Source organism: Frieseomelitta varia, unplaced genomic scaffold, assembly GCF_011392965.1.
Source record: "Frieseomelitta varia isolate USP_RPSP 00005682 unplaced genomic scaffold, Fvar_1.2 scaffold_805, whole genome shotgun sequence".
NCBI classification, from domain to species: Eukaryota; Metazoa; Arthropoda; class Insecta; order Hymenoptera; family Apidae; genus Frieseomelitta; species Frieseomelitta varia.
This window is the reverse complement of record NW_025110596.1, coordinates 83,462-106,804: the sequence shown is the minus strand read 5'-3', so window position 1 is coordinate 106,804 and position 23,343 is coordinate 83,462. Positions and strand designations below refer to the sequence as shown.

Below are 23,343 nucleotides of genomic sequence, written 5' to 3'. Positions count from 1 at the left end.
TCAAGGAATAAACTAAATTCAAGCGGCAAAAGACTGAAGCTGGCATCATACGCGCGCGCGCGCGTTACTCGACGCGTTCAACGTTGTTCCATCGTGTGGAATCAGCTTCAGCCATTTTATTATAAATATTTATGTATTTATATGTGTATACATATCCTTCAAATAAATGTAATATGTGTTTGAAAACCCTTGGTATCAATTTCCGATTAAATCTGCAACTGTTTAATTTTCTACAAATATATTTCACTGAAAGGATAAATGGACCGTAAAACGGACGGTAAAAGGACCGTGAACGAAGTACTCGAAGATTGTTATAAGTGGTTCTCTTTATTATTTACACGCTGCCGATATCGGAGATGTACTCTTCCAGATTTCTCGTTTATACAATCGTGTTAATAAAACGTAACAATGTCGACTTTCATCTGGGAAATTACATACATACATAGCTCTTCGTAGAAGTAATCTCATCGAATAGGACTGCAAATAATTCGGTCGTTTCAGTGTACAGTGGTACAGAAACTCGATAGAAAAAATTCTTCTCTACGTTATTACTAAATATTCTGTATAATTTCTACCGACGTTTCATTCCGTCCTATCGATACTTATATTTTGGCTTACATCATCACAATCTCAAGTATACAAATAATATACTTCGACTACAATGGAATGTTCCTGGTCATGCTTACAATTTATGCTTACAAATCTGCCGTTAATTCTAATTTGATAATGTCACTTTTCGGAGAATGTGTTGCAACACTAAGAAAAACGATGAACAAATGGTTGACTCTTTGCGTGCACATGAAGCGGCATATAAATGTAAATGTAAAAGATCATGCTTTCGAAATGATGACATTGTCTCATGTTTTATTTCGTCCATGTGCAATTAAATGAAACGATGCGAAGAAAGTTTCATTGTCGTTTAAAGAAACTCCATAATTCACGATTACAAGTATTTTCATATTACTTGCAATTTATCGATTGGATTCATTAATACAAAGGATGATTCATTAATACAAATATGTACTCGTATATTGCCATGACAGGTTTATCTTCAGCGCGTTAAGCGTTTATTGCCAATGAGATGAATCTACTTAACGCGGACAGTACATCAAAAGTATGGTAAATTATAAGGAAAGCACAACTTTGTTTAAACATAAAATTACTGATTTATATTACACTTTTTTAAAGTTGTATTTATATATAACATATATTTCACATTTTCTATAATAGTGACTAGCTGTCTACAGCTGTCTGCATATGATTATGGCCACTGTTCATGTGCGAATATGACCTTTTTTTATCTTATGCACAATTGACCATGATAATCGAATCAGTAATTTAGTCGAATTGTATTATAAATCAATGCGGTAGCAAAGGCGACAGTAGTAAAAACATTTTTATAGGCTCAAATTAGCCTTGTAAAGCTAAAAAGATGTAATCCACTGCACCTTCGATCTTTCAAAATACATTTAAATGCATTTTTATATAAAAACTTCAATAGATAATATAAAACATTATGTGCGACCCTTGGCCGACAAATTGTACAAAGTTCTTGTAAACAAAGGTAACCTATAACTTTATGGAAGGTACCTACAGATGAACAAATATTTGTATTTACAATAGAATTAGGAGGAAATGAAATCGATGATTTTCATTCGCGATAAATTCAAATCACAAAATGCATTAACTTGACGAAATTGGCGAAATATCTTGTATAGCAAGCTTTTATAGCTCTTTCCTCTTTTCTTTCAACTTGGATAAATCTTCTAGATAATCTGTAAACCAAGGTGATATTCACTGTTGCTTAGAATAAGGTATCTGCACAATTTTAAAATGGCAAGAATATTTTGCACAAGTGCAATATTTCTTGCTTGCTTTTGACAAACTCCACAAATCAGTATAGTCTTGGAGCACTTATAAGAACACTTTATGACATGCGTACTTTTCATAGATCACATAGGTGCGTAATCCAACTGAACAGTTAAATGCCTTACTCCAGCTGCTTGGAAAATCATTTGAGTGTGTGCTACGACGTACTTAGGCTCTACTGTTCTAGCAACTTCCAATTTCAAACAACCGACGTACACATCTGAGCACAGGGTCCAGAAATGTGGTTCTTGCACACTATATACCCCAGCCAATTGTGTCACTTTATTGTAACATTGTGGCAGAATATGATCCAACGCAGCTGGTTGTCTTTGCATCAATATCTCCCATGAGTCTTTCATCAAAGACAGCACACTTAGAACTATCAATACTGAGATCAGCATAGAACAAATTGGATCAGCTATAAACCAACCGAACAAACGCATCAGCACTGCTGATATAATTACACCTACAGATCCAAGAGTATCTGCTAAAATATGCAAAAAAACTCCCTTCATGATCTGAGAATTTGTACCACTGAAAGATGGATCAATTTCAATATCATGATGATCATGGCCGTCGCTGTGGTTCAAGTGAGAATGCGCGTGACTTCCATGAGAATGAGAATGGGAATGACCATGTCCCATTCCATGGCCATGTCCATGTCCATGACGAAACACATACATTCCTACTAAATTAACTATTAATCCCATAATGGACACGACCAAAAGTCTTTCGTGTTTTATCTCTGGAGGCTCAATAGATCTTTCCACAGCTTCCGACATGATGAACAGAGCAATAAAGAATAGAAGCAGGGCATTGACAAATCCTCCCAAAACTTCTGCTCTGACATAGCCGTAGGAGTATCTTTCATTTGCCCTCCATTTCGTTATAACCGATGCAGCCAAACCGAATAATAAACCAGTACAATCAAAGAACATGTGAAAACTATCTGATATTAAACCCAAACTGTTCGTCCATATTCCATACAACAATTCTATGCAGGCAAAGGATAAATTTAATAAAAGAAACAAAAATAAATTCCTGGTATTTTTGTCAGAGAATATTAGACGTTTCCATCCCAACAGCTGCTCCTTTATTCTGCTGCCAAGATTCTTTGAATCTTTGTGCGAAAGTGGAAGCATTTTCTCTGGCACAAGCTTGTTTGCAGTAATGAAGTTTATCCTACAAAATAAAAATATCGTTTTTCAGTCAATTAAACTTTAGTGTTCTATACTACAATACAATTTTCCCGAATAAACCATTTAATTAACTGTATTCACATTAACATAAGCATTTAAATAAAAAGTTTGTTTTATAAAAAAAAACATTCGCAAGATAAGACTAAAAATATGTTGGAAACGTATGGACAAACACAAGTACAGCTAATTAACGGCACTTTAGTTTATCTGTTCATGACATCTATTAACAATGTTGAAAATCGAATTTCTAAATGAAACATCTTGTTTACAATTAATCAGCACGTTATCGCCAATTCAGTTGTCTCGGTATATTTGCTTAAATGTTAAGCAAATATATAGAATAGAAGCACGATTGACACGTCGCAACGGTGAAAGGTCTTAACCTTACATACGGTAATGTTCAATGAGGAAAAAATTACCTTCCGTGTAAAACTAAATATAAATAGACGTTCGTGGTTGATTAAATTACACTAAAAGATATCGTTAGCGCAAATGCATTTTGTGAACGTGTCAAAAATGTGAAAAACCGGGGCTTAAAAACACACGGAGTAGCGCCATGCTTCTCACGTTACAGCCACTCCTGAGTGACTGACAGTTGAATTCGATATTACTTGTAAGATGGTGTGACGCGTCTCAGATATTTTACAATAAAAAAATTGATTTCAAAAATTAATTTATCTGTCCATCATTAAACTGTTTCTCAAACTTTCTACTTCCTTTTTAAAAAATGATATTGATTAACGTAGTAAAATAGATGTCATAAGTATTAGAGATAGCATTGTACGCATTTCCTTTTTCTTGTAGTGCCTATGTTGATCATTGTTCTCAATCATAGTACTACAAATATAAATAGTAATTCCGTATTTAATTTATATAAAAATATTATAATTGTAACAAAATATACAATTACTAATGATAAATGATAAATAACAAATATCAAATAACTAACATTAAATAACGAATGAATGAATTTCTACTATGGTTACAATATATATAAATATCTGTAAACATTTCCATAGTGATAATTAAATTATTAACAATATTTAAATATTCTATTGTTTATCGGAAATACCTCACGACGGAACGATTTAATGAACATAGATGGCGTTGATCTAAATTCATTTGTCGCGACCGCTATCTCCACGCAATTAAAATCAGCGCCACTAAGGCCGCTCAATCTTCCCGTCGAAAGGTGAGTTTACAAGAAAACTAGCAGCGATATCTTTCTTTAACAAAAACTAGAAAACCTGAGAAAAGTCGGGAAAATTCGGGAAAAGGAGTTTTTCCCCTCCTTCGCAAACCGTGAATATGAAACCTGGTTGAAAAGAGGAAAAAAGCCTTTGTCACCTATGCATCGCCTCGGCTACTTGAGTAAGAAATTGAAGAAACATTAATACCCTACGTCTTAGCATTTGTAAGTGTAGAATTATCACTAAACGCATAACTGTGATAGTTCACCAAAGACTATTCCCCAAAAAATATATATTTATCTCTTGTGTGAACAGATTACTACCTTACTCACTGCAGTTCCTACACTTCGAAAGTAGAGATCGGTCGCTACATTCTTTGAGTTTTGACTACTATTATGGTAAGTACTTGTGAAACATGTTCTATATTTAATAATTAAATAAAATAGTTTTATCGGATTTTTTTGTGTAGTGCAATGTTATTATCTTAAAAATTTATTAAAAGTTTCATACAAATTTTACATTCGACCAAGATAAGCTTATAGACGACTTAACAATTTCATCCACATGGTCTATACAATGCAATCGAGATATTTTATTCTAATACCATTCAATTTGTTTAAAATATCTTTTAATTAGCTTCAAAGGATCGACATTAATTTGTGCGTACTGCCAATTTCTACAAATAGAAATAGGAATTCATCTTGATTTCGTTTACATGGCAATTCTAACCTCTATCGTTGATTTAATGTTTTGTTGACACTTTGAGAAGTTATTGAAAGATAATTATTCGTAAATTAATATTTTAATGTAAAAATTTTTCCTTGATTTAGTTTGTGTACATAATGCATAATGCTGATTCAATGAATCTGATTAATAACCAATATCATTCCATTATATTTGTATTGCGGACAATTGATTTAATGTTTTTTTTGTATTTCAGCCGCCTAAGAAGGATACCAAGGGGTCTTCGAAACAACCACAGAAGACACAAAAGAAAAAGGAGGGTGGATCTGGTGGTAAAGCCAAAAAGAAGGTTTGTATGTTGATTGTTTGCATTGACGGTTAATCTGCAAATATATTTGATGATGAACATTTATAATCTTGATAAACGGTGGAAGTAAAAATCTGATTTAATGAGTCTGATTATTGGTTTTAATAAGTATGTTTTGAAAGACTGGAACCAAATAAATATTTACATTTTTTTTCCTTTTCTTTCTTTTGTAGAAGTGGTCCAAAGGAAAAGTACGTGATAAGTTAAACAATCAAGTATTGTTTGACAAAGCCACATACGAGAAATTACTAAAAGAAGTACCTCTCTACAAATTGATCACACCATCTATTGTCAGTGAAAGATTAAAAATTCGTGGATCACTTGCCAGGAGCGCATTGATGGAATTGCAACAAAAAGGACTTATTAAACAAGTTGTACAGCATCATGCACAACTTATTTATACGCGTACCACTAAAGGTGATGATCCGGCTGCATAATTTATTCTTACTTTTAATAAAAAATATTAATAAATTCAAATACTCATTTATTTTCAAATCCACTCCTTTGTTCTGTTGCCAAGATTGTTTGAATCTTTCTGTGAAAGTGGAAGCATTTTCTCTGGCACAATCTTGTTTGTAGTAATAAAGATTATTGTACAAGATAAAAATATTGTTTTTCAGTCAATTAAACTTTAGTGTTCTATACTACAATACAATTTTCCCGAATAAACCATTTAATTAACTGTGTTCACATCTTAACATAAGCATTTAAATAAAAAGTTTGTTTTATGAAAAATACATTCGCAAGATAAGACTAAAAATATGTTGGAAACGTATGGACAAACACAAGTACAGCTAATTAACGGCACTTTAGCTTATCTGTTCATGACATCTATTAACAATGTTGAAAATCGAATTTCTAAATAAAACGTCTTGTTTACAATTAATCGCACAATTCAGTTGTGTCCATATATTTGCTTAAATATTACATAGAATAAAAGCACAATTGACACGGAATGGTCTTAACCTTTCATACAGTAATGTTCAATGAGAAAAAAATTTCCGTGTAAAACTAAATATAAATAGACGTTCGAAGTTGATTAAATTACACTAAAACATATCATTTGCGCAAATGCATTTTGTGAATGTGTCAAACATTTGAAAAACCGGGATCCAAAAATACAGCGCCATGCTTCACGCGTTACAGCCACTCCTGAGTTGAATTCGATATTCTTGTAAGATCATGTGATACGTCTCAGATATTTTACGATAAAAAAATTGATTTCAACAATCAATTTATTTGTTCATCATTAGACTGTTTCTCAAACTTTCTATTTCTTTCTTAAAAAGTGGTATTGACTAACGTAGTAAAATAAATGGCATTGAATGTCATAAGCATTAGAGATGGCGTTGCATTCATTTCCTTTTTCTTTCTGAGTCGACTGCCATCATGGTGCGTACTTGTGAAATGTGTTCTATCTTTAACAATTAAATAAAATAGTTTCATCAGATCTTTTTTGTGTAGTGCAATGTTATTTTAAAAATTTATTAAAAGTTTCATACAAATTTCACGTTCGACTAAAATAAACTTATAGACTTGACGATTTAACAATTTCATCCACATGGTCTATACGAGGCAATCGAGATATTTTATTTTAATACCATTCAGTTTGTTTAAAAAATATTTTAATTAGTTTCAAAGGATCGAGAGTAATTTGTGCGTACTGCCAATTTCTACAAATAGAAATAAGAATTCGTCTTGATTTCGTTTACATGGCAATTCTAACCTCTATCGTTGATCTGTTGTTTTGTTGACACTTTGAGAAGTTATTGAAAGATAATTATTCGTAAATTAATATTTTAATGTAAAAATTTTTCCTTGATTTAGTTTGTGTACATAATGCATAATGCTGATTCAATGAATCTGATTAATAACCAATATCATTCCATTATATTTGTATTGCGGACAATTGATTTAATGTTTTTTTTGTATTTCAGCCGCCCAAAAAAGATACCAAGGGGTCTTCGAAACAACCACAGAAGACACAAAAGAAAAAGGAAGGTGGATCTGGTGGTAAAGCCAAAAAGAAGGTTTGTATGATAATTGTTTACATCGTAGGTTAATCTGCAAATATATTAGATGATGAACATTTGGAATCTTGATAAACAATGGAAGTATAAAGCTGATTTAATGAGCCTGATTATTGGTTTTAATAAGTATATTTAAAAGACTGGAACCAAATAAATATTTACATTTTTTTCCTTTTCTTTCTTTTGTAGAAGTGGTCCAAAGGAAAAGTACGTGACAAGTTAAACAATCAAGTATTGTTTGACAAAGGTACGTACGAGAAATTACTCAAAGAAGTGCCGCAGTACAAGCTGATCACACCTTCCATCGTTAGCGAAAGATTAAAGATTCGTGGATCGCTTGCGAGGCGAGCCTTGATTGAATTACAGCAGAAAGGGCTTATTAAACAAGTTGTACAGCATCATGCGCAACTAATTTATACGCGCACTACTAAAGGTGATGATCCGGCTGCGTAATTTGTTCTTACGCAATATATAATAATGTTTAATAAAAAATATTAATAAATCCAAATACTCATTTATTTTCTAATCGAATACGTACGGAACGAAGTTAGGAACAAAGAATACCTTCGCGCTCGCGAATCGATCGTTCGTTGTTTTTAAATATAATGGCTGTGTTCGAATGAGACACGGATCTTTTCCTCTGCCCGTTCCGTACCAGGTACAAGCTGGTGTCGACGCTCAAAATTCTAGTGCACACAGCCATTTGAAATGACAGAACGATTCCCCGACTCGGGTTCATCGACGTGATATTCAGCGAGGCGTCCTTCGGCTCCTTGCGGAGCGCGAATTGCAACATCTCTGGCGACAAAATTGGTCGAATTACGTACAAGGAAGGTACGAGTAGGCCTCAAGGATAGAAAAACTTGCCGCGATACAAAGTACAAGAACGATAAGAACACGTACTTTTTGTGCGGGAAAACGGAAAGGAACGAAAGGGTGTGTGAACAAAGAAGAAGAACCAGTTATCCGTTATCAGGATCCAAAGTCCAATGAAGATCCACTGGCATGGCCACGCAACTCAGCCCCCGAAATTCGGAGGTGAACGCTCTTGAGCAGCGGGGCTATCTTATTGGCAAAAAAATCGGACAGGTTATTTACCTCCAACCCTGTATTACCCACCTGCTCGTTAACCTCTTTCACTTCCCCTCTACCCGCCTCTTGCGTTCATTCGACAACATTATCTTCTCTGTTTCTTTTTGAACTCTGTACGTTGCCTCGCGTTCTCGTCCTCCTTCGTAGAACCATTACGCGTTCTTTGTACTTTTTAGTTCTTGCAGCTCGAACTCGTTTTATTTCATTGAATAATCATTCCCGAAGGCAAACTGGAATTTTGTAAATGTTAGGGCTCGTACGCGACCGTACATCTGGCAGAATACGTGGACGGAACGAGCTCGAAAAAATTGCGATTAGCCTGTAAGATATTCGACAAGCAGAAAGCGCCGCTTGATTTCCTCGATAAGTTCTTCCCTCGTGAACTCGAAATCCTTACAAAGATCGAAAATCCTCACATCATTCAAGTAAGATCAGGACGGATCAGGAAACGAGACGAATATGCTGTTTAATTGTATGTAAAAAAAAAAAAAAAAAAATTACAGGTGCACAGTATATTGCAGCGTGGTCCAAAAATCTTCATATTTATGCGGTATGCGGACAATGGCGATCTCCTGGACTTTGTAAAAAGGAACGGTGTCGTACCGGAGCAACAATCGAAGCTCTGGTTCAAACAGATGGCTTCCGGTCTGCATTACCTCCACGGGAAGAACATCGCCCACCGTGATCTGAAATGCGAGAACATCCTCTTGTCCAGGAAGTTCAATGTCAAGCTTGCAGACTTTGGTTTCGCGAGATTCTGCGTTGATCACGATGGCAGACGCGTTCTCAGCGAGACGTATTGTGGCTCCGCGGCATACGCTGCACCGGAAGTTGTTTCCGGCACCCCCTACAACCCAAAACTGGCGGACGTCTGGTCTCTCGGCATAATTCTATTTATCATGTTAAACGCATCGATGCCCTTCGACGACTCGAACTTGAAGAAACTGTTGAAGGATCAGATGTCGAGGAACTGGATGTTTCGGTCGCGAGTGCGGGAAACAGTGTCTGCGCTGGCAAAGAGCATCGTCAAACACATTCTAGAACCGGACATTACTTTGAGGCTAACGCTAGAAAGGGTTCTGAGCCATGAGTGGGTACGCACGAAGAAAGAGAAGCTTGGATCTCTTACCGGTCGATTGGTACATTCAGCACCGCCTATTCACGCGCAGGTGATTCATCTTAAATAAATAAAAAAAAAAAAACGAACAAAAAATTTCCAACACGTTATACGATTGCACCTATTTTACGTTTTGCTTTGTACCAGACTTGCGGAGGCGGAGGAAATTTGGTTGGAGCAGGGGCTGCAGGGGGTTGCAACATACCCGTCGTATTAAAAGGACTATCGTCATTCAAGAACTCTGAGAATCAAAATCATGGTACTGCCGTAAAGACGAACAATGCGGGAAGAAACACACAGTTGTCCGCTATTGAATGAAGAAACATAGGACCGACAAGGATGAACCAGCGTCGTTCGTGCGTTCGAACGTCAACGAACACACACGAATGTTTATAATGCATTTTCTTTACTTTCCCGATGATTGTTGATCTATACATGATTTTTAATAACGCATACTTTTAATAAAGAATATCACAATTTTAATGGTGGGTGATTGTGAACGGCGCGATCTCTATAAATCGGGAATAACGGTCGAAGAAAATGATAATAATTAAGTTTATTGTACAACTAACATCTATTAATATACAAAACTATAATTTTTGATTACACGTTCGGCGACGTGGCATAATATAAGTAGATAATAAGTAACGGTACAAGTAAATATCTTTAATATATATAGTTTTACATTAAAACAACAAATAATTTACACGATTCAATATGTCCTCGCACATCTGTGTCAATCTCACCCAGCATAGCACCCCCGGATGTTAAAACTACACATATACATTGCCTGAGAGAGATCGACTTGGGCGATCGAAAAAATTATAAAGAATATTATCTAGTGAGGTTGAGTCTAGAGGGCAGCTCTAATATAATATACTTGTCTCTGTAAAAATATTAATTCGTTTATGACCTTAATCAACAGCATCGCGTGTACAGAAGGGCGTGGTTTATTCTGGTCGATTTTGTGCGTGTTTCATTTATAAGATACACATTCCACGTTTATATTTTATTACAAAACTTTAGACAATCAAAACTATTCCGTGCGATCATGTACAAAAGTAACTCGCGTATTGTTTTACGAAAGATCTTTTACCTCGAGGTTGCAATGAATCAACCCTTGTACGATTAATTCGCTAAGAACGTCATTTTCTATGTGAAATAAAAGGTGCACTCGTCACGAGCGCGGCAGTTGTATACAGACGATACAATTTCTCTATTTACAAATACTATAACAAAATGTCTAAAGATAAATTTAAGTATTTTTCTTGTTTTCTTTTTTTTTACAAATATCAGCCAACACGTCGCATTGTATCTCAGATCAGAGCTTTCCATTTTCACCAATAACAATTGATTTCCACAATCACACCTCGACCGCAAGTGTCGCAAAAGAGAAACCCATGATTTTTAAACCCAACCACCGGTTAATTTATGGAACATCTCCTCGTTCAACGTCTGATTCGCCTCTTTCGATCGCATCGACAAAAATATATACCCTCCGATGAATTCATGGACGACCTTACAGTCCGCGGACTGGCACTCAAAGACAATATTGTCTTTCGCCTCTTCGAATTGGACCATCATGTGCTTCACTTCCCAGTTTACGTTCCATGCCTGTGTAAATAGAATATACTCGATGGTACATAGCCCCTGACAAGCTCTTGACAAGTTTATATTATACAGATTTGATCTTCTCACCTTCATCGTGTTGTATCTCCAAGTTTTCAAGTGATCACCACTGTGAAGCTCCATTCGCATCAGCCTGTTATTAGCGATGCCCAACAGCTCGTCCTTGCTCTTACCAGTGAATCTGACCACGAACAGAGAGATTCCGTACTCGGGAAGAGACTGCCAGGCTTTGATGTAGTTCAATTTGGCCTCGATTAAAGGTAGATCCTTGACGTTGGCGTGTGCTTCCAGAATCCTCTGTACCAGCTACGAATACAGAAGGAAGAGAGATCAGCTACCGAAAACGGCAGTTAGCTACAGAGACAAGCGACGTACCTTTCCTTTGAACTTCTTGGCGAATCGAGGGGCAACGTAGTCCTCGGGCACGATGTCGAGAGCGTTGGGATTGATCGCGGGCGCGGGGGCGGGCCTTTGCAGTTGCAGAAAGGCCGTGATGCTGTTCACTTCGCTCTCGTAAGAGGCGTCAGCGAGAGAACGCCCTTTCGCCGCTAATCTGCACGCAGCCATCCATTTGGCGTACTGTTGCTCCTGGAACGTGCAACAGAGAAACTCGGTAATTCCCACACGCAACTGAGATACCGCGTGACAGTAGCAATCGCTCGATCGAACGGTCGCTAATTAGAAGTGAGTTTCAAATGCAATCGTCGGCGTGAAACCGCGAGGACAGAGACAGAGTGGGTATGGGTGCACAACTCACGTTGTCGCATCTGATCCACATCTCGGTCATGCCCTCGGCGCTGGGCACCTCCAACCTGATCCCGTAGCGACCTTGCGAGAGATGGACATCAGGCGTGACCTCGCATCCACGCAGATTGATCACGTGGGCAGGCGACTCGCTGTGCGTCTCCTCCCGGCTCTTGTACAACCTCAGCTGAAGGTCCCTGCACGTGACCCAGTAGCGCTTGAACGCCTTCAGGGTGAAGCGCTTCGGCTTCAAGAAACGGAGGTAGTCGCACAACTCGGGCACTTGGGTGATGTCACTCGGTCCGTTACTGATGTTACTGCCCTCCAAGGTCACTTGGAGATCAGTCAGGGCTGCGTCAATGTCGTCCTCGACCGGGGAGGACGCGCCATTGCTGTCGTAACTTGGTTGCGGCACGCTCGCCTGAAGATTCACTTGCACCTGCGAATCACGCAATACATATACATATACGCGACGTTCGTCTCGTTCCTCGGCTATACAATGCTTCGTTTCTTATCTAATTCGATCCGAGAAACGTCGGTGGGCGTACATCGGGCAAATAACGTTTTCTCGATTGGTCGTTGGTCGGTTTAAGGAAACGAGATTTGCATGCGAGCCGCGCGGAGGCGATCTATCGCAGGGGCGGACGAGCGTCTTTAATTGGGCAAAGGCAGGAAAGCTTCGTTTAACTTTCCTACGCCCTCTATTTCCAAGTGTCTCGATAAGCCTCTCGATCGTCCCACAAATTTAGAAACGAACGCTTCGCTGCGATCTGTCGTGTCATCGCCAGCTATTTCAGTCTGTCGCTCACCAGAGGCTCACCTGACACTCTTGGACGTGTGTAAGTATATATATATAAATATATATAGATCGAACCGGTCCGACGAGCGCCGGATGTTTGGACCGTGAAAACATTAACCGCGTAAACAATCGCGCAGCTGGTCCATCGCAGTGCAAATGCCGTGCAAATTCCCGCAAACGGAAAGGGATAATGGGACCCCGTTGAAGTCCCAAGCACAACGGGGGAGTATGTGTGTGTGTGTGTGTGTGTCTGTGTACATGTGTACGGAGTAATACCTGCAACGCGGCGAACATCAGCATTTCCTCCTCGGTACAGTCGATCTCCTCGGCGAGCAGCTGCCATTTCGCCTGCTCGTAAATCATGTTGATCCTGACAGCGTCCGTTTTCGGGTTCAGGTCGTAGAAGGAGTAAAACTTGAACTTCAGCCTGAGAGTGTCGAATTCGCGTATCCCCTGTTCCATGATCGACAGGGACGAGTCGAGCCAGGCAACGTTCATCCTGGCGCGTTCCACGAGGTTCTTCGGCCTGACCAGTTTCGCCCGTACCTCCGACGAGACGGTGGTCGGACTCTGCGCCAGCGACTCGGACAATCCCCCGTTCAACACCTCGAGACTCATGGTGCTGTTGTTGGCGTTGAACGAGCCGGTGCTACCAAAACCCGACGAGTTGTTGTTCCTTTTCCAGGTACCGGTTTGCTGGAAGAAAGCAAATGGAAGAGGGGGGAACGTGAGCGTACACGCTGGCAGAGAGCGAGATCGTGCCTCGCGGTCGAGCAATAAATACACTTAATGACCACCGTCGGTCGGGAAAAACGGGCCGCTCGCGCGAGAAGCAAATTAGCTTCCCGAGACGAGCCACTCCGCAAGCGGTAATGATAGGCCAATATCGATAAATCATAGGCGCGGCAATCAGCTCGATCGGATGTTATTTATTACCATAACAGGTCCGATTCCCGATCCTATCCGATCGGCCAGATCCACGATACATCCGATGGCCCGCTGATGACGCGTGATTCTAGAGATCCGTATGTATAATACTTACCGAAACGGGCGAGCTGATCGGCGTGCTGTGATTTCTGTTGTTGACCGGCGCGCACATGAAAGGGCTGCCCTGATCCAGACTGCCCGTCGACCCTCTGGGACTCTGGCTCACCGGGATGAACGTGTTCGTGTCCGCGGGGACGTTCCAATGCCCGTTCTTTTGGTTCTCGATCTTCTTCTTTGCCGGCAGATCTTTCAAATTGTACTTCAGGTGATTTGGCTCGAGCGGTTTGCAGAACGACAATTCCTCCGGATGTCTGATACCTGAGTGCCGAGAGGGTTCCGTCCGTTTTAAAAGAATTCTCGTTGTCTCTTGACAAGGCAAGTTGATCGCAAACGATGGTCGATTACGCGATCGAACGTAGCGTTTCGCAATACGTAGTACACGGTTTGATCATTTGCGTACGCTTTTTTTACCGTATGTACTTTGTTTTATTGCTCTTGCGGAACGCGCGTTACTGTGTCTATTTACGAGTATGACACGAGCAAAGCTATCGGCGAGGTCATCTGTCCATCGCGATTGCGTGGACAAAAAAAAAAAAAAAAGAAAAAGGCAAGAACCGGCATATCGTAGTAAACGCGGATAAGTGATTTCGCGAGTTGGCAATTTCTACCGGCCTTCTGTAGCTTATCGCTACCCACGAATCCGTGTCGATTAATTATCGTTCCTCGGCGCGCCACTCTCGACAAAAGAAAGAAGAATACTTTCTCGACAGCACGTTTTTTTCTCCCGCAAGTGGAAGGCAAGACGGTGCGGTACAATGCCTTCATTATCGCGGCGAACCACTTCCTTGATTAAAAAAAAAAAAAAAAACCTGCCCGTTAGAGCAGCCACGCTCGGCTTCAGACACGAATGCTACCCGTGACCTTCGCGTGACTGGGAATTTAACAATTTTATTTCATTATCGGGACTAATTAGCACCGTCACGGCTAGGTGTCGTGCGAACTCGCCGCCTGGCGGCCGGAATCTCATTTCGAAACGCTCGACCTCCCGACTTGGTCGAGATCGTTTGGCACTTTCGAATATCAGGCCTGCCTCGGAGGAGCGAGGACTCACCCAACTCCTTGCACAGATTGATCACGGCGTTGAACGTCTTTACAGAGAAGTCGACCTTGCAGTCGAGGCATCGCATGTCCGGCAGCTGTACTCTCAGAGTTTTGTGCATCGGCGTGAAGTGGAGGAGCGCGTCCGCGGTGACACCGTACTGATCCAGAGTGCTTCTCGTTCTGGTGAGCCAGTGATTCCTCTCGGGCCACCATAGCGCGTGATCCGACCAGTCCATGGCGATGTCTGCATAGAAACACACAGAAACGGCAAAAATTGAAAAAAAGAAGAAAACAAAAAGAACGTATCATCGTCGGGAGAATTATTTCGTTGTGTGTGCGAACGTGTGTCACGGCCAATTCCACGGCGTTACGAAGATGGACACGGTCGATTAGCCGATTAGCTCGGAGGGGGGCCGATTGCTTAATGCTTCTTAAAGGGAGGCGAGCCAACCGTCAATTGATCAATGACGATCCAACGAGATGGCGGCCGTGGACGCGCGTGTTTATTGCCTTCATCGTCGGCCCCTTTGACCGTTTCGCGATCCCGGAAACAGAAAACACCCCCTAATGCTTGTTGTTGGGGAGGAATATACCGAGGGAATCTCTCCTCCGGATGCGTTGAAGATTCGAGGCAACGATAACGGACTGATCCTCGACTGATCTATCGGTACACGTACGGAACAGCGATAAAGTTGAGCTACATGTGGACACGTCGAACCTATTCAAGATCCGATCTAATCAGCTCTGAGAGGGAAATTGAAAGAAATTTATCGCGACGTGGCAGAGTTTCGATTCTCGTAAACGTGCAAAACAGCGTTTCGCGCGTTTCTTTTATTTTTCTTCTTTCCTTTCCGAGAACGCTCGGTGTTTCTAGCCAGTCGTACGAGACGACTCGAGGCATTCCGCGCAATAACTCCATAGATTTAATTTCTCTTGCGGTCGCGAATGTACGACTTCCCAAGTCTCTGACCGCAGCCTTAAACCCCCATCCTCGTTAGAGTCACGATACTTTGTCACGGTGAACGGTGCGCGAACTTTCTGTATACGTGTGTTTGTGCATGCATGTGTTTTTTTTTTTTTTCCTCCACGTCGTACCCGGACCCCGTATCCGGGACATGTGCGTCAGAGTTTCACGACGCTTCCTATCCGGGGCCTGGTGCACCGCTTGATGATTTACGCACGATGGACTTAACGACCACGTGGTTGGGTCCTACCGCGCGTCCTGTTTACGTTATTGCCGCGCGGAATTATTGCGGAGACCGGATTATTGCTACTCCTGTGCAGCGATTCTTGCAACATTCCATTTTCCTCAAACGACGATCTCGTTGTGTTAGGAATCGGTGATACATATGAGTCATCCTAAGTATTTCGACCAGGGACCAAAGTACAAATAGGAAAGAATACATGCAGCAGAAAAGAGCAGCATTGTAACATTTCTACATCAAGCAATGTGGATAACACAGCATTGTAACATTTCTACATCCAAGTTTCGGAGTAGAAATCCTGTCTTGTTCAAATAATTTTTATGATATTTATATAATTTTAATAATTATTATATAATTTTATATAATAAAAATTAGTAATAATAAAAATAAAAAAGAAATATTATATAATAATAAAAATAAAATTATATTATTATTATATTATCATAATATATATTATATATATAATAATATATATTATTTAATATATTATATTATTATTATTATTATTATTATTATTATTATATTATAATAATTATTATTTATATAATAAAAATTAGTAATAAAATTAAAATTAGTAAGTAATTTTAATTATACCCGAATAATTTTCATTACATTTGTGTAATTTTAATTACACCCCTTCAAAAAGGTAACAATTTGCTTTTACTGGCAATTTGAGCAGCTCGATTGAATCGAAACGGTATAGGGTTCGGCGAGACAGATTGCATCTCTCTGGCGACTCTACCGCGTCCAATATTCCCCCTGTCCAATATTACCAGTACCATGCACTGTGAATCGGAATGCTATTATCCTCCCCCGGGTAACATAGGAGGCCCCGGATAATTGCCGAGAGTCAAGGTATCCGTCGCGATCCACTAATTGCGCTCCCTCGGGTGTCCGGAGTAACTGTTGCGGAGATAAAATCGGCCGATGGGGTGCGACATGAAAGGATCCCGGGGGCTGGCGCGCGTCTTTGTCGTTGCGAAAGACTTCCTCGCACGTACGTACATTTGTTTCTACTGCCGACGGGAATGTACGACATACAATTCGAGCACACGCCCTTCTTCCTCTCTCGAGGAAGCGATGTCGAGTGGGCCGGGCTCTTCTTCTCTTTCCCTTCGATTGCCAGCCGCGTGTGAACTCGTCGCACAAGCAACAACCTCCTTCGTGTTTCTTTCGTGAGGTGCGGTTACAATGAACCTTTGTGAATTCAGACGCACACACCTCTTTCGTGGCAACGTGCACGGATACGCGCAGTCAAAGATATTCGTCCGGGACTAGGCGCCCCCCTCCGTCCCTTTTGTGTCCATTCTTTCGCACGAGCGAGGCCCACTTCCCGCAATCGCGGAGGAAGAGAGAGGATACCCGAGCATGGGACGCAACCCCTTATACACGAGAAGACGTCGACAAGGGTGTCGGCTGGCTCAAGGGGTTTCGTCCCTCGCCGCCTCTCGAAACAGGAGAAAACCGGTCCGTTTCTGCTGCTCTCGGTGATGAAACACGGGCGACAAGCACGCACACACGTGCACGCTCGCACGTCGCTGGGGAAAAACAAATTTCCACAGCTGTTCCGCTCCGTGTCCGCTCGATTTAACGACTCACCCGAAATCCGTGCCGCTCTCCCGTCCGAACATCGTTTAAAGTGACCATTAGGCCAACCACACATGGTCCTGAAAACGGTGCCGGACATTTCTCGGGATTGTCAGTCGAATTCTGAACTCTCCCACGATGTCTCGGTCGATTTTTACAAACAAATTGCTCGCCGTTGGGGATTTGACGAGGACTGGAAACGCGTGTCTCTGCCATGTTGTTCAACAACGTGTCTCCGCGTCCGAAAGAAACAGTCACTTACCACAGCCACTGCAGGCTGAAGACGAGAACAATATACCGATGTCGAGCACCTAGCTCCCTGGTCGTCACGAGCCACTATCTTGCGCTCGAGTATCGTTTCTAAGGTTTCTCACGAGTCCACATTCTCCAGACACGTACCTTTTCTTTTTTTTTTTTTTACAAAATTTGCTCGACAAATTGCGAAATCCTTTCCAAAGTGGTACTCGTTTGCACGAGGTTTGCGTCAGTGGAGCTCTCTTTTCTATGCGAGGCACGCGACGAATTGAAAGGACGACGCGGGTTGGTACCGTTAATGGGACAATCTTGTTGACCGGCCGTGCCACGCGGTTTTTACGCACCGTTACGTCAACCTCGTCGAGATACGACAGCGTATACAGGCGTCGAAAAGAGGGAAAAGCTCTTGTGGTTCCCTGCGATTGTGCAGAGCAGATGCCGTCTATAAATATTTCGCGAATTTTAGAACTCTCTCGGGGAGATCTTCGACATCACGACCGCGCGAAACTCTTCGACGCTTTTGCGAGAGGAGACGAAACGTAGAGGAGCTGGCTCGCGAGGCAATTCCACTTTCGAGAAGACGTGTTTCTCGCATTAAGGGAGGGGAAAAAAATGGGGAACAATGCTGAAGGGAATGACTTCGGTGTCGTCTCAGCGAGCCACATTCCGCTCGTCCGGCTTGTTTGTGGCTCTCGCGGCGATGTTACAACACGCCGGTACAGCTACCAACCACGCGTTTAGTATGCATTGTCCTTCTGTCTCGCGAACTGCCGCCAAGCTGGAAGCTCCATCGTCGAGACATCACTGTTACTACGAGATATTAACCGACGTCTGTCCGGCGGTATGAAATATTCAATTAGACGATACGAAAATTTTATGCACTGGCAATTGTCCCTGCGTCGGTAATAGAGATGACTCTACGAAAAGATGAGGAATAAAATTTTTTCGAGTAAATCGAAAGACGATACGTTGCTTAACAGCATTAATATATCATTCGTAACGTTGATTGAGAAATGATTTTCGACACATTTTTTTCACCTCCTCTTCGTTTATACCACCGACGTGCAGGGATATCCTGTATATCAGGCGAATCTTTTTGAGAAGTAGGTCAAATTTTGTTCATTATTTTTTTTAGTACTAGCTCGCGGGTCACTAAGAGGATTGTTAAAAACTACTTTTCTTTGGTTCTCGCTTTTATAATTCTCTGAGAAGTTTACGTTTCCTTTTTGTTTTACAACTTTTACTTTTGCAAGTGAAGAGCAAAAAATAAATGTCGACGACAAAAAATTGATATAAAAGGGGTGACATCATGCCCAGTCACCCCTGCACTGTACATTAGATACATGTACTTTATTTCTTAATATTTTTTATTGTCTGTTCTCTCTTTTATTAAATGAAAAACTAGCAAAGCTACCCATTCTGAGAATAGGATCTAGTGTGTTTTTTACTGTTTATTATATCTGTTAGCGCTATATAAAATTTTTTGGACACGAGTATAACATTTAAGACTTAAAATACCTATATGTATACATAACCAAGTCGTAAATCCTCCACAAAACGCAATTATGCATTTATTTCTCACTTTTAAGCTCTAACCGAACACCTGTAATTTTCTTAACATTTTTTGAAAAGAGGCGTTCGAAAAATAATTAAAATTCTTTTATATATATGATGATAAGCTTATAAAAATCAACGCGTGGGTCATTTAAAAAGCCTAAGTGGTCAGTGTCTGACCTACGGGTCATAGGTTCGCCATCATTGCTGTATATTATATTTATATTTGGCCGTTTGTTAGGACACAGATACAGGAAATACGAGATGGAACATTGAACGTTAACCTAGGTTAACGTTCCTAGCATTTGCAACGATGCGTCACGAATGACATTTAGCAACGACTGAGACACTCCGGCTGGGAAGTTCAACCGTGAAAAGTGCAACGAACGACCGATACACTTGATGGAACACATCACGATTGGAGAACAAAACGCGATCCTCCTCGAAAAGTGGCTCGCTCGACGGACTTTAATATCAGCGAACTCGAGCCACGTGAACGACGATCGATCGGTGATGGGGCTGGAATCGCAGGTAGGTGAAGAAACCGTGCTGATTCGTCGACAAGAAAATGTTCTTTGCATAACAACGAGAGATCGATGTGTCTGTTTATATGTATGTGTGTGTGTGTGTGTGTGTGTGTGCACGCGGTGTACCGCTAGGAGTGGCACGGTGACACACTAACGAGAAAAACGAACGTCTCCTCCAGGTCGCTTTATTGCTCGCGCCATTGACCGGAAACGCGCACCGCGTAAAGATACGTTCGAGTGTCGTTTCCGCGGACGAATCGTTTTGCCTACGCGAAAATACCCAATACAGCGGCGTGTAATTAATCTAATCGGAGGCCACATCTAATTCTTCCGCATTATTTCCGGCGTGCAGATCGCAGATTAAAAAATTTAAACTCATCGTATTTAATTGCTTCTTCCCTATCTATTCTCTGCTTGGAGTGTAGAATCGACGAACGAAGGAAGAGCGAAATTACGCGAATCTGTTAGCCGAGTTGTTATTTTAAAAACCGTTGCGCCCGGGAGGGTGAGCGTGTTTTTCTCGCGTAACAGCAACACTCGAAATGTAATCGAGCAGAGGAAGTTGCCGATGAGGGAACAGAATCCAGCCGCTTTTCGGCCGTTCCTCGTCGCACGTCGGCGGTCGTGAGTGAATCTATTTCGGTTGGGCCGCGTCTGGAGCGCCGAGTAAATACAGCCGAGTGTAAATCGAGAGCGGAGTAATATCAGAGAGAAACGCGCGTGCTTCGAGAGAATTTCTCGGTCTCGAATTCGTGAATCTCGCATTCGGCAAACGCTTTGCGACAAAACTGACTGTGAAAGAAAAATAAGGACAACCGCGGAGCAATCACGGAGGCACACACGCTCGAAACCGGCTGATTAAGAATTCTATAAGGCGGCGGGTAATTTAAATAATTAGGCGTGGATCGCATTGGTATTGCACGCGGCACCTGTGTTGCTCGCTTCGAGGAATGCTCTCTCCGATCGAGTCAATTGCACGTTACCCTTGGCATCGAACCGAGAGACAGAGAGAGAGAGAGAGAGAGAGAGAGAGAGAGACCTGGTAAAATTGTCACTCGAAGAGCCGAGCCACTGTCATTAACCTTTTGCGCCGAAATGACGCACGTTGAGAACTTTTTGTCCCAAAATTGCAATATTTTCTCAGTTAAGTATATTTAAGTACAATCCTCGCAAATTTCTTGCGCTGAAATGACGCACGTCGAGAACTTTTTGTCCCAAAATACAAAGTACAATCCACGCAAAACAAATAACAAACTTTTAACAATTACTTCTCAATAATTTCTATCCAGTGATGTGCCGACGAGTTCAAAAAGAAAGCGACCAAATTATTGTATATACGGTTCGGTCACTCGTTATGGTCCGCAATCAGTTGCCAGCGCTTTACAGCCGAAAATTTATCACCGTGCTTCTCTCTGTAGCCGAGGTGCCTAATTCGGGGAATCTTTTTGTTGAAAAGCCTAATTTAACCGTGTCCATTTCGAGGACAGCTGACCTTCGAGCATGGTAATTCGCGTTCGCTTTGCTTCGTTTCTCCCCATTTGTTCGTCGATATATTTTATATTTTACGAAATTTGCAACACAACACATATTGGTTAGAATTGAAGCTTCGGACGATGGTGCTGAAGAACATAATCTAACGTGAAACGTCGAGGACAACTGGCCTTCGAGCACGGTAATTCCCTTCAACGTTAAATCAGCGATCAGCGCCGTAAATTTGTAAAATACACGTTGTTTAGAATTGAAGGATCTTTAATCTTCGGACGATTCAGTTCTTGGTTCAAGTTGGAAAGCAACGTCGTTCGACGTAACGAAAAATGAAAAAAAAAAAAAAAAAAAAGAAACTGGGTCGAATTTGCCCGAGTTCTGCTCGACATTCTCGACGCAGCGAATATCTGTGACGAAACGATCGCCGCGTTAAATTGCACATGCCGCTCAGTATACAGAATGTTCGTTATCGTCGCGTATCAAGCGAGCCGCGCGGCTGTTCGCACGCGGCACGAAGCACAATGTCAACAGCTGACCAAGCAATTCGTTCCGAACGAATGTGTAACGTGCCGATAACGTAAACCTCGTCGCGCGCGCTCTCGACAATTCCACGGACGATGGATGGACTCTTTTTTCCCCTCGAGGGGTTAACACCGTGTTAATCCTTTCGATGCCCGAGTGCTTTGGAATTGTCGCTTGGATCACGGACGGATCTGTTTTCTTTTAAAATACTAGAGCTCCTCAGAGAGCGTTGGCAAGATTATCTCGTCGTAGTAACATATACACGTAAATATTGAAAAGCACGTGCGGTCTGTGTAAACGGAGGCAAATGGAGGAGAGAACGCGAGCGAAAGCGCTGCTCCGCCGGGGTAAACGCTTAATAAAGGGAACAAAACCCGCGGCGCACGTGGCTACACATAACACCCCTTTCCCGAGGAGCACAAACGATCCTCGACGGAAGTCGCGATATAATATTGTGATATAATAATGGGAGCACGGGAACGGTGACAATGCCGCGCGAACCACGGTACGTACATCGGCTCAAAGGACCCTCCACCCTTTTTCTCTCCCGAAAGCGAGTTCCTGCGCGAAAAACCGAGGGGTTTCGGGGAACGGAACCACCCTCTGTGCGATTGTGCGGAGAAATGTGGGCCATTGAGAGAGGGAAGAAAGAGTGGGCCAGAAGGACGCGTAGCCCCTGCTCTGTCAACAAGGACGAGCGCTCGAGCACGAGTCCCAGGGATGGATGGATTTAACCTATCGCGAGTTAACAATTGAAAAGGCGTCATCGTTGTATACTCGTGGTTTCTGCGAATTCTGGGAAATTTTGTGAAAAGGTACGTGGGATTAAACTGTTCGTTCCGAGTGTACCTGCAGCGAGAAGGAGATTGAGACTGACTGTGAGTCAGGTTTTTCTCGTAACTGAGACGCATCCGTACCTGCAACTCGCGAGCAAATAGATTCGTCGAGCAATCCCTTTGCGGTTCTCAACGACTCTCTCTCTCTTTCTCTCTCTCTCTCTCTCTCTTTCTCTCTTTATTTTTCCCCCTGTGGCTCTGTTTGGTGAGTTGGAGCATTGTCGAGTCACCCTCGGAGTGAAACACAAAGACAAGCTCGCGAAAGTTGCGAGACTAGCTCGGTACGAACGCCCTCCCTGCTTTGATTCCTCGGTCGATTAAGCGCGGCGCCACTTCTTCTCCCAGCGAATCCTCAGACGATTGCTGGGAAATCAAAGCCACCAGGTACGGTACCATTTCATCTGTACCGAAATTCTCCACCGAATAAAGGAAAAGAAAAGAAACATGAAGAAACGAAGAGGTTGAGAGCAGAGTTTGGCGAAAATGAAACGAAGGGACACGAATCAAACGAAGCGAATTGAAACGAACGAAACAAATCGAGCCGACCACGTTTGGAAAAATCGC

At 41.7% G+C, this 23,343-nt stretch overlaps 5 protein-coding genes across 9 annotated transcripts in view; 3 read left to right on the top strand and 2 right to left on the bottom strand.

Annotated features, from left to right (window-relative positions):
* Positions 1 to 308: 308 nt before the first annotated feature.
* Positions 309 to 6,457, bottom strand: LOC122536174 (zinc transporter 7). 3 transcript variants are annotated; one of them, XM_043668324.1, is made up of 2 exons: positions 6,309 to 6,457; positions 309 to 3,053 (listed from the first exon to the last, which is right to left on the bottom strand). In XM_043668324.1, the coding sequence occupies exon 2, from the start codon at positions 3,009 to 3,011 to the stop codon at positions 1,953 to 1,955; it is 1,059 nt and encodes a 352-aa protein (XP_043524259.1). In that variant the 5' UTR covers positions 3,012 to 3,053; positions 6,309 to 6,457; the 3' UTR covers positions 309 to 1,952. The 3 variants fall into 3 exon arrangements, with proteins under 3 accessions (XP_043524259.1, XP_043524258.1, XP_043524260.1); XM_043668323.1 differs by lacking the exon at positions 6,309 to 6,457 and adding an exon at positions 3,489 to 3,672; XM_043668325.1 differs by lacking the exon at positions 6,309 to 6,457 and adding an exon at positions 3,338 to 3,427 and having other exon boundaries at positions 309 to 3,051.
* Positions 4,468 to 5,786, top strand: LOC122536178 (40S ribosomal protein S25-like). 2 transcript variants are annotated; one of them, XM_043668331.1, is made up of 4 exons: positions 4,468 to 4,482; positions 4,574 to 4,656; positions 5,199 to 5,291; positions 5,483 to 5,786. In XM_043668331.1, exons 2-4 carry the CDS (start codon positions 4,654 to 4,656, stop codon positions 5,744 to 5,746), a joined length of 360 nt encoding a protein of 119 aa, XP_043524266.1. In that variant the 5' UTR covers positions 4,468 to 4,482; positions 4,574 to 4,653; the 3' UTR covers positions 5,747 to 5,786. The 2 variants fall into 2 exon arrangements, with proteins under 2 accessions (XP_043524266.1, XP_043524267.1); XM_043668332.1 differs by lacking the exons at positions 4,468 to 4,482; positions 4,574 to 4,656 and adding an exon at positions 4,803 to 4,825.
* Positions 6,458 to 6,584: 127 nt separating the features above from the next.
* On the top strand, positions 6,585 to 7,847 carry LOC122536179 (40S ribosomal protein S25). Its single transcript, XM_043668333.1, has 3 exons — positions 6,585 to 6,701; positions 7,247 to 7,339; positions 7,529 to 7,847. Exons 1-3 carry the CDS (start codon positions 6,699 to 6,701, stop codon positions 7,790 to 7,792), a joined length of 360 nt encoding a protein of 119 aa, XP_043524268.1. The 5' UTR covers positions 6,585 to 6,698; the 3' UTR covers positions 7,793 to 7,847.
* Positions 7,848 to 7,978: 131 nt separating this feature from the next.
* On the top strand, positions 7,979 to 10,905 carry LOC122536176 (testis-specific serine/threonine-protein kinase 1). 2 transcript variants are annotated; one of them, XM_043668327.1, is made up of 4 exons: positions 7,979 to 8,428; positions 8,683 to 8,856; positions 8,935 to 9,600; positions 9,696 to 10,905. In XM_043668327.1, the coding sequence occupies exons 1-4, from the start codon at positions 8,345 to 8,347 to the stop codon at positions 9,864 to 9,866; spliced, it is 1,095 nt and encodes a 364-aa protein (XP_043524262.1). In that variant the 5' UTR covers positions 7,979 to 8,344; the 3' UTR covers positions 9,867 to 10,905. The 2 variants fall into 2 exon arrangements, with proteins under 2 accessions (XP_043524262.1, XP_043524261.1); XM_043668326.1 differs by lacking the exon at positions 8,683 to 8,856.
* Positions 10,085 to 23,343, bottom strand: part of LOC122536169 (unc-112-related protein-like) — a 38,705-nt gene continuing 25,446 nt past the window's right edge. Inside the window, exons 2-8 of the mRNA XM_043668316.1 lie at positions 14,819 to 15,052; positions 13,763 to 14,025; positions 12,997 to 13,416; positions 11,935 to 12,360; positions 11,553 to 11,765; positions 11,247 to 11,483; positions 10,085 to 11,162 (exon numbers count right to left, since the gene is read on the bottom strand). Of these exons, the coding sequence (XP_043524251.1) occupies positions 10,956 to 11,162; positions 11,247 to 11,483; positions 11,553 to 11,765; positions 11,935 to 12,360; positions 12,997 to 13,416; positions 13,763 to 14,025; positions 14,819 to 15,052 (2,000 nt within the window). The 3' untranslated portion in view covers positions 10,085 to 10,955. The remainder of the gene's footprint in view (positions 11,163 to 11,246; positions 11,484 to 11,552; positions 11,766 to 11,934; positions 12,361 to 12,996; positions 13,417 to 13,762; positions 14,026 to 14,818; positions 15,053 to 23,343) is intronic.